This window comes from Amblyraja radiata, chromosome 4 (assembly GCF_010909765.2).
Source record: "Amblyraja radiata isolate CabotCenter1 chromosome 4, sAmbRad1.1.pri, whole genome shotgun sequence".
NCBI lineage: Eukaryota > Metazoa > Chordata > Chondrichthyes > Rajiformes > Rajidae > Amblyraja > Amblyraja radiata.
The window spans coordinates 81,095,451-81,105,511 of record NC_045959.1 but is presented as its reverse complement, the minus strand read 5'-3'; the positions used below and the strand labels follow the sequence as shown (position 1 = coordinate 81,105,511).

General features: G+C 44.8%; 1 protein-coding gene across 1 annotated transcript; it reads right to left on the bottom strand.

The window, feature by feature from the left end:
- Nucleotides 1-1,768: 1,768 nt before the first annotated feature.
- Nucleotides 1,769-9,640, bottom strand: apcdd1 (APC down-regulated 1). Its single transcript, XM_033019821.1, has 2 exons — nt 9,270-9,640; nt 1,769-3,275 (listed from the first exon to the last, which is right to left on the bottom strand). The coding sequence occupies exons 1-2, from the start codon at nt 9,616-9,618 to the stop codon at nt 2,830-2,832; spliced, it is 795 nt and encodes a 264-aa protein (XP_032875712.1). The 5' UTR covers nt 9,619-9,640; the 3' UTR covers nt 1,769-2,829.
- Between the last annotated feature and the right edge of the window lie 421 nt (nt 9,641-10,061).

Here is a 10,061-nt window from a genome sequence, read left to right as displayed (position 1 = left end):
TATATACCCAAATGGGAGCCTGTATAATAGAGAAGTTTAGTTTAGTTTAGTCCGCACCGACCAGCGATACCCGCACATTAACACTATCCTACACACACTAGGGACAATTTACACATACACCAAGCTAATTAATCTGCATATCTGTACGTCTTTGGAGTGTGGGAGGAAACCCAAGATCTCTGAGAAAACCCATGCGGTCACGGGAGGAACATACAAACTCCATACAGACAGCACCCATAGTCGGGATCGAACCCGGGTCTGTAAGGCAGCAACTCACCTTTGCTCCACTGGCTGCCCAGTGGCCGCTAATTAAATTATAAATGTTCTTAAGTGGCACAAACTGATAGATCATAGCATCGGATCTGAGGTCCAGCTTCTCAATCTCAGCTGTGCCAATCACACAGAGTTACGAAAATATATTTCTTCACAGTGAGAGGCATGAAAACAGATTTGGCATGTCTCCGAATACTCTTCACAAACTTCTACATAAAGTATCCTGATTGCTTGCATGAAGATCTGGTACGGCAATTCCAATACACAGGAATGCAAGAGGCTGCAGAGAGAGGTGGACTCAGTCCAGTCATCATGGGTACAACCCTCCCACAATTAAAATCCCCTCCATAAGGTGCTACCTTAAGAAGACTGCATCTATCAAAGATCCCCACCATTTGGGCCATCTGATGCTGCTACAAACAAGATTGTCATTGTACCTGTAAATCATTGTATGTATAGAAAGGAACTGCAGACGCTGGTAGGTACCAAAGACGGTCACAAAATACTGGTGTAACTCAGTGGGTCAGGCAGGATCTCTGGAGAAAAAGGATGGGTGACGTTTTGGGTCGGGACCCTTCTTCGGAATGAAAGTAGAGGGGAGGGAGCTGTAGGCAGGTAAAGGCCAGAACAACGCTGGGCCAGCAACAGATGACCAAGGAAGGGTGGAACCGATAATGGGCCATTGTTAGCTGGGGAAGATGTGTTAACAAAGGGATACAAGGATGAAAACAGTTAACTAGTAGAATGATTAAAGAGGGGAGAGAATGAATGCAGGGGTTACTTGAAATGAGAGAAATCAACGTTAATACTGCTGGGTTGAAAGCTGCCCAAGCGAAATATGAGGTGTTCCTTAAATTTAAATTGAACAGGTGTCAGCGGTTATGGGAAGAAGGCACGACAATGGTTAGGAGGGAGAGATAGATCAACCATGATTGAATGGCGGAGTAGACTTGATGGGCCAAAATTCTACTCCTATCACTTATGACCTTATAATTTGCATGTTGCCACATGCCAGTGGAGGAGGCCCAGGACAGAATGGTCAGTCTGGGAAAGGGAAGGGAAGTTATACTGGTAACTCAAATCAACTAACGTGTGATTTAACAAGTGTGTTACTACTTACCTGCTGAGCAAGTTACCACCCTGATTATAGCAGTGCAAAATAAATTAAAGGGCTTAAATGTAATGAAGTAGTCTATCCAATCCAATCTATGTGGTCTGAGTTTAACCAATATGCATTTGTAGCTGGCAGGGAAACTCGTACAAAACCGACTGTAGTCTTGAGCTGGGTGGGCTCTCAACTGGCCCTGATGCAGGGTCTCGACCTGAAACGTTGACAAATCCTTTCCCTTTACAGATGCGGCTCGACACATTGAGTTTGTCCAGAAGTTTATTTTTCTGCTCCAGATTTCAGCATCTGTCGTATCCTCTGTCTTTATATTTTCTTTCTTTGCTGCTGCACCTCAGAAGTCTTATTTGAGAAAGTGGTCTGTGATTCCATTTTGCAATTTTATTCAATACAGCTTAAAATATTCACCCTTATAAGAAACTCACAAACTACTTCGATAATCTGAAATAACTCATGATAGTTGCATTATTTTGTTGGAATAATGCTAAACTCATAAATAATGCACCTTTAACAATAACTAAATGCTTTTCCCTCCAGTACAATGCCATTTGCATCCAAAAATAATCCAATAACGATTTAATTTGAAGTTTCTTTTTATATATATGTAGAAATTAAGAGAATAACAGACAACTTGTGTAAATCAGAAAATATTTAAACCATAGCATAATGATTTAGTTGCTATCTAATTACCCAAACGCACATTTAAAAAATATGATTTTAGAAATTACCGTAAGCATGTACAAAAATTAATTATGCAAAAAAAGTTAAGAACAAACCAATAGAAACATCTGATTACTTGGAATATAAATAATGTCAAACCTACATCTAGATTTATAATGAAGAAACTGGAATCAAGTGCCACACAAAATCCACAGCAGAAACATCGCTGATTTATATAGACATTGTACAATTATTTACTTGTATCCTTATAAGGAAAAATAAAATGTAGAAGCAGTATTTTTTTAAATACCATACTTTTTTTTACTAGTATTGATGGAAGATAGTAGTTACTTGTTTATTCTCATCCATTGTTTGCTTTTGCAACTGCAGATTTTGCATGTTGAAACTTCTGATTCCTTTTAAATAAACAAATACTTTCAATTTGCCAATTAAAATTAACCTCCAGAGTTGTGTGAAACAGAGTCCTCAGGAGGAGAATGCCACAGATGACGTTGCTTGGCAAACTAGGTAAATATTTTACAGTGCGAATAAAATCTTCCATCTTAATAAAGTGCGTTTACTGTGTGCAGTGGATGCTACTAGTTCCATGCCTGAAGTTGACTGCAGGGAGTTCAATGTGGAAAATTCATATTGACACCTTCAAATGGAGAAACAGTATTTGGCCATTGAAGTGAGTCAAGTAAATAAACTGAATGAAGAAAGAAACTCTATTTTTTAAGAGTTGGAGCCACTGAAGATTGAGGCTGTGCTTAGCAGTAAACGTGCCTGACCATGCAAATAAACAGTAATACAGCAGCACCTGCAGAGTGGTCGTATCTCACTGATCCATTGTTGATATTTTTGCTTTGATTACTGTTTTCCGTTGACTCATCCAACCTGTCCACAGATACAGCACACTGGACCAAAGGGGCCTGGTAAGATGTAGCCCTCTTCTCGGGTCTATCTGGACTGGATCCGTCGCTCGGTCTCTGCCCATTGAAGAGCAGGTACCGGCCTTTAGCGTCCTGTTCCATCTTAAAGAGCTCGTACTCGGTGTGGGGAAGACCGATCCCCAGAGCCACGCAGCCGTTGGTGTGCGTTACGTCTTGTTCCACGCCAATATGCCACGATCCCTCAGCCCCACATGCATTGCCACTAAAAACGTTCAAGAGCGAAACGGTAGCTGCATCCATTGGAGTCACCTTCATGTGGTTCACTGAAACAAGATTTTAAAAGGTTATGGGGACGCAAGGAACTAGGTGGTGGTTTACAACAAAAAAACAAATGTTAAGAGTAATTCTGTGGGTTAGGCAGCATCTCGAGAGGATGTGGATAGATGGTGTTTTGGGTCGGGATACTTCTTCAGTCTGATACTAAGTATTTGACTGATATTTCTTCAGTCAGCAATACTGCCTTACCTGCTGAGTTACTCCAGCACTTTTTATTTAAGAAGGTTATGCTAAATATTTAATATAATATATTAACTTCTGCCCATATGTTGAGGCTGCATTTATGGGAAGAGAAACACATTCAAACCATTTCAAATTCAAGTATTTCATCCAGACCACAGTGGCACAGCTGGTAGAGCTGCTGCCTCACAGCGCCAAAGACCCGGGTTCGATCCTGACTTTGGGTGCTGCCTGTGCGGAGTTTGCACATTCACGCGGGTTTCCTCGGGGTGCTTCTGGTCACCTCCGACAACCCAAAGACATGTGGGCTTGCAGGTCTATTGGCCTCTCTGAAATTGCCCCTAGCGTGTAGAGATTGGATGACAACGTTGGATAATAGATAACTAGTGTGAACAGGTGTTGAATGGTCAGTGTGAACAGTGGTGAATCTGAATGGTGGTGAATCTGTGGAACTCATTGCCACAGAAGGCTGTGGGGGCCAAGTCATTGGATATTTTTAAGAGGGAGATTGACAGATTCTTGATTAGTATGCATGTCAGTGGTTATGGGGAGAAGGTAGCAGAATGGGGTTGAGAGGGAAAGATAGATCAGCTTTGATCAAATGGCAGAGTAGATTAGAATTAGAATTAGAATTGCCCTTATTGTCATTTATACCTTACGGTCTGAACGAAATTTCGTGCCTGCAGTCATACATACAATAATACAATAATAAACAACAATAAACATAAATTAACATCCACCACAGTGAGTCCTCCAAGCATCTCCTCACTGTGGTGGAGGCAAAAATCTTAGGGTTACTGTCTCTTCCCTCCTCTTCGCCCTCTGCGCTGAGGCAATACCCCACCGGGCGATGGTACAAACAGTCCCGCGGCTCACCGAACCCCGCAAACGGGCCGGCTCAAACACCGCGGCCCGGGGTGGTCGAAGCTGCCGCCCTCCAGTCCAGTGGACGCAGCCGCTGGCCCGCGGCTGAACCCCGGACTCAGGTCACCGCCGCCAGAACGCCGTCCCAGCCACCGGAGCACCGTTCCAGCCCCTAGCCGGATCGCCCTCACGTGAGTGCCGTTCCTCCCTCGAGCTGGGCCGCTCCGACGGGAGCGCCGTACCTCCCTCGAGCTGGGCCGCTCCGACGGGAGCGCCGTTCCACCCTCGAGCTGGGCCGCCCCGACGGGAGCGCCACAGCCCCTCACGGGAGAGTCTCAGCCCCGCACCAGGCCGCCCTCACGGGAGCGTCACAGCCCCTCACGGGAGGGCCGTTCCAGCCCCGAGCCGGACCGCCCTCACGGGAGTGAGCCCAGGGCAAGTCCTGACTGGCTCTGCCTCCAGAGTCTCGAGGTCGCCAGCTCCGCCATTAGGCCTCAGCGCAGACGGAGGCAGAGAAGGGGGATACGACAAAAAAGTCGCATTCCCCCGAAGGGAGAGACATCAGCCCCGTTTCAACCTCCCCCCCCCCCCCCCCCCCCCCCACATAAACACAACCTAAAAACCAAAACCTTAACTAGACAAAACAAAAAAAAACAACACAAAAAAGTAAAAACAAACGGACTGCAGGCGAGCCGCTGCTGCCAGGGCGAATGGCCCAATTCTGCTCTTATAACGTGAACTTTTGACTCGATGGGACAAAGGGCCTGTTGCCATGTGGTATCTCTAAACTAAACTAAACTAAACCAGGCTATTTCGGATGAATGGTCATTGACCCAAAATCTTCTGTTCTGTGGTCGTGACAGAAAAAGTCGTTTCAATCTGTCATCGTGGGAGCCAATTTGGAAAGTGCAATGTTTTCAATTGACATTCTATATAAAAACGTCCACAGTTTTCTTTCCAATATTTGAATGGCTGCATTGTAGATTAAGGAACATTCAGGCTTTCCGCTGCTAAAGCTGATTCCACAAGCAAGTATGTGATGCCTTTTCACAATTCTGTCTGCTGATCACTGAAAACATTCATAATGTAATATTAGCATTATGGTGCAGATGCGCAGTGTTCATACCTTCTCCTTCACACACACACAAAGGCTTTACATTTTACTTTAGAGATACAGAGAGGAAAAAGGCCTTCTGGCCCAATGAGTCTGCCCTGATCAGCGATCACCATGTACACTAGCACTATCCCACATACCAGGGATGATTTACAATTTTACCAAAACCAATTAACCTACAAACCTATATGTCTTTGGAGTGGGGGAAGAAACTGTTTTTAAGGCAGAAATAGATAAATTGTTGATTAGTGTGGATGTCAGGGGCTATGGGGAGAAGGCAGGATAATGGGGATAGGAGGGAGAGATAGATCAGCCATGATTGAATGCCAGACTTGATGGGCCAAATGGCCTAATTCTGCTCCTATCACTTATGACCTTGTAAACCGGATCAAGCAGAGAAAACCCTTACAGTCACAGGGAGAATGTACAACTCCATACAGAGAGCAGCCGTAGTCAGGATCGAGTCAGGGGGACCGATGCAGACATTGGAAAAAATGATTCTTTTCTGCATCTTTGTTTAGTTTAGAATGGAGATATAGCGTGGAAACAGGTCCCTTTTGTGCAGCGAGTCCATGCCAATCAACACTAATTCTACCCTACATACTGGGGACAATTTACAGCAGCCAATTAACCTACAAACCTGTACATCTTTGGAGGAAACCGGAGCACCCGGAGAAACCCCACATGGTCACAGGGTGAACGTGCAAACTCCGTACAGACACCACCCATTTTCAGGATTGAACCCGGGTCTCTGGTGCTGTAAGGCAACACCTCTACTGCTGTACCACTGTGCTGCCCTGAATCTGCTCTGAATGCTTTTATTTATCCTAAATTTAAAAACTATTTTGATCAAGAGTCAAGAATGACACAAACATTTTCAAATTGATTCAAGGAGGATAGTGCATTTTGTGATGGATTCTGGGGGCGAGAAGGCAAAGCAGGAGGTTAGGAATACAGCCATCAAAGCTGACAATCACATCAACAGCACTGCAGAATGTACACACTCTCACCCACTTTCCCACAGTCAGTCGCTCACTCTTACTCTCTCACATCCACTCGTTCACACCCACATGCTCACACTTGTGCCTTGAAGGTTCCTGAAGAGGAAGAAGAACTTCCAGTCTAATCACTATCCCGAAACCTCTCCAGGCCAAGTTAAAACATTCTTCCTAATGATGTAATTTGATTGGAACCAGGCCTCTGGGTAAGGCCAAAGCACTGGTGATTCCGTCCAAAACTAGAGATATTGTTAATCTATATTGAGATAAACAGCAACTTGCTAGATAGGGAAATGTCGTGTAGTCTAAAATGTCCTCTTTATCACAATTTTATTTCATTACCTCGTTCAAGGTTTGTGGTAGAGGCCCTCATTGACCCTGACTTTCCTTCCAGACCACCTTACATGAAAACTAAGACATAAATCACATTGGTGTGTGGATCTGTTGCCAACTGGATATGGAGGACAGATTTTCTCTTCTGACGCCATTCAACAAGTTGGGTGGGCTTGTACGACTACTATTTACATGGTCACCATTAATTAGACTCGTTATTTTTTTCCTTTTGATTTTTAAAAGATCTGTGCAGCAAAGGTGGGAATTGAACTAATTACCACTATGCTGAATCCAGCAGAATATATAATGTCCACCTAATTTATAGAAATACAAAATGCTGGAGTAACTCAGCGGGTCTTGCGGTACCTCTGGAGAGAACAGATAGGTGATGTTTCGGGTTGGGACGTTTCAGTTTGAAGAAGGGTCTTGACCTGAAACATCCCCTATGCGTTCTCTCCAGAGATGGTGCCTGACTTGGTGAGTAACTCCAGCAATTTGTGTTTTGATCAATATTCCAGCATCTGCAGTTCCTTGTGTCACCTAATTTATAGAATCCAGCTATTTTCCAATCATTTGATTTCATGATGAATTGGAGAACCAGTAAAGTGGTGAAAATAAAACTTAGCTCAAAATCACAAAGGGTATTATCAGGAAGACCGTCATTTGGTCAATTTTTTTGTGATCACGCAAAGAGGGAGGCGAGAGACTAATAAAAGTCTGAAGTCAGTGATTCTGGTACCGCTGATCGCTGCCATCTGCCCAGGACCTTTGTTGTCTTGCATGTTGGCAATTTGATGCAATCTAGTTCAATGGTGCTTTTACTGTCACATGTGTGAAGTGCAAACACACAGTGAAATTGTTTTCTCACAACCAGTCCAGTAGAGTATTGTCATACCCGAGCACATCCTCAATTAGCAAACTGTGCAGAAATAGTCTACTGATCCCCCATGCAAGAGGCGCCATGTTTTGTGCCATTTTCAAAGTCCAGTCCGTGCACCAGTGACCATGAGCCGTGCCTGTTTCAAGGTAAGCCCCAGGCTGCTGCAGGCCTCTAGCCACTGCCTTCCCATGGGCGTGTGGGTCGACCTGCGAACCGAAGTCCCTCTCCTTGCTCATCCATCTTTGGGCCGCTAGATTTCACTAGATTTAGTTCGCCTTGCTGAACTAAAAATGTCGTTGCCAATTAATAATTTCTGTCTTGACTTGTTTAAAACACAACCCGGACGGCAAAGTGGCGCAGCAGTTGAGCTGCTGCCTCACAGCGCCAGAGACCCGGTATCGATCCTGACCTTGGATGCTGCCTTTATGGAGTATGCACCATCTCCCTGTGTGACCGCGTGGGTTTACTCCAGGTGCTCCGGTTTCCTCCCACATCCCAAAGACGTGCAGGTTTATAGGTTAATTGGTCTTTGTAAATTGCCTCTTAATTTGTAGGAGTGGATGACACAGTGGGATAACATAGGAGTAGTGTGAGCGGGTGATCAAAGGCCAGCGTAGACTCGTGGGCCAACGAGCCTGTTTACATGCTGTATCTCTAAACTAAATTAAACGGTTGTAATAAAATAACAGCTGCATTAAATACAATATCAAGGGTGGGAACATTTATCTCATGTCTGGTTTCAGTAGAATTTCTTAAAGGAACATAAAACAATCTCTATAGGGTTCAGACACAAAAATAAAATCATCAATGTCCCATAGATAAGCAACACAGACATAGGCCCTTCAGCCCACTAGGTCTATGCTGACCTTCTCCACTAATCCCCTTCACCACCACTTAGTCCGTAGCTCTCTTAGTTGCAGTCTAGTTTAGTTTAGAGATACAGTGCGGAAACAGGCCCTTAAGGCCCACCGAGTCCGCACCAACCAGCGATCCTCGCACACTAACACTATCCTACACACTTGGGACAATTTACAATTGTACCAATCCAATTAACCTACAAACCTGTGCATCTTTCAAGTGGGAGAATACTGAAGATTCCGGAGAAAACCCACGCACGTCATGGGGAGAATGAGCAAACTCCGTATAGTCTGGATTGAACCCGGGTTTCTGGCGCTGTAAAGCAGCAACTCTACCACTGTGTCACTGTGCCGCCTAGTCATTGAAATAATGTTTGTTTTCTGTATCTTACTTTATCTTAATTTAGAGATACAGCGTGGGAACAAACCCTTTGGCCCACTGTGTCCATGCCGACCAGCGATCACCCATACTCTAGTTCCATCCTATACACTAGAGACAATTTACAGAAGACAATTAACTTTATAAATCCGCATATCTTTGGAGTGTGGGAGTAAACCGAAGCACCCAGAGAAAACCCACGTGGTCACAAGGGGAACGCACAAACTCTGTACAGACAGCACCCGTGGTCAGGATTGAACCCGGGTCTCTGGCGCTGTAAGGCAGCAACTCTACCGCTTCACCACCTAGCTGCCCTTCTATGCAATGTTTGTTGAGATACTTATTAAACATAGTGAGAATAACGGTCTGAAATTACCTTTAAACACAAATTCTGTTCCTCCCATCACCTTTGCAGACGGGATTCTGTGGCTGTAACGGCCCTTGGCGTAGATGGTGAAAGTTGGGTGCTTGCACACGGGGTCTGAGAAATGATAGTAATGCCCTTCCCATGTGTTGTTGTTGTCATGAAAGACGAAGTGCCGGCTGAGAAAGAGTACCTCGGGCCGTACCTCGCACCGTTGACTCACCCAGTGTCCGTACAGCCCCACAGGCAGGTCTGCTTTGGGCGGTAAAATAGGAGGGCGATACTCATCGGACTGGGAAATAGTGCTGCACGCCATACTACCATGGGCGTGGTTCTGTGATGATACAAGAAATAGAAACATTAGGCTGCACGTCACCGAACTGAATTATGGCTTATACCAAAAATAGACACAAAAAGCTAGAGTAACAGCATCTCTGGAGATATGATAATGTTTCAGCACCAAACGTACAATATAGTGGAGGCAACTGTTGTGGCCTGCCTTTAGACTTTAGAGAGAGAGAGCGCGGAAACAGGCCCTTCGGCCCACCGAGTCCACGCTGACCAGTGATCACCCCATACATTAACACTATAATACCCTCTGTGGACAATTTACAATTTTACTGAAGCCAATTAACCAACATACCTGTACGTCTTTGGAGTGTGGGAGGCAATTGGAACACCCAGAGAAAAGCCACGCGGTCACAGGGAGAATGTGAAAACTCCTTGTAAGCAGTACCAGTAGTCAGGATTGAATCCGGGTCTCTGGTGCTGTAAGGCAGCAAATCTACTGCAATCCCCCACTAT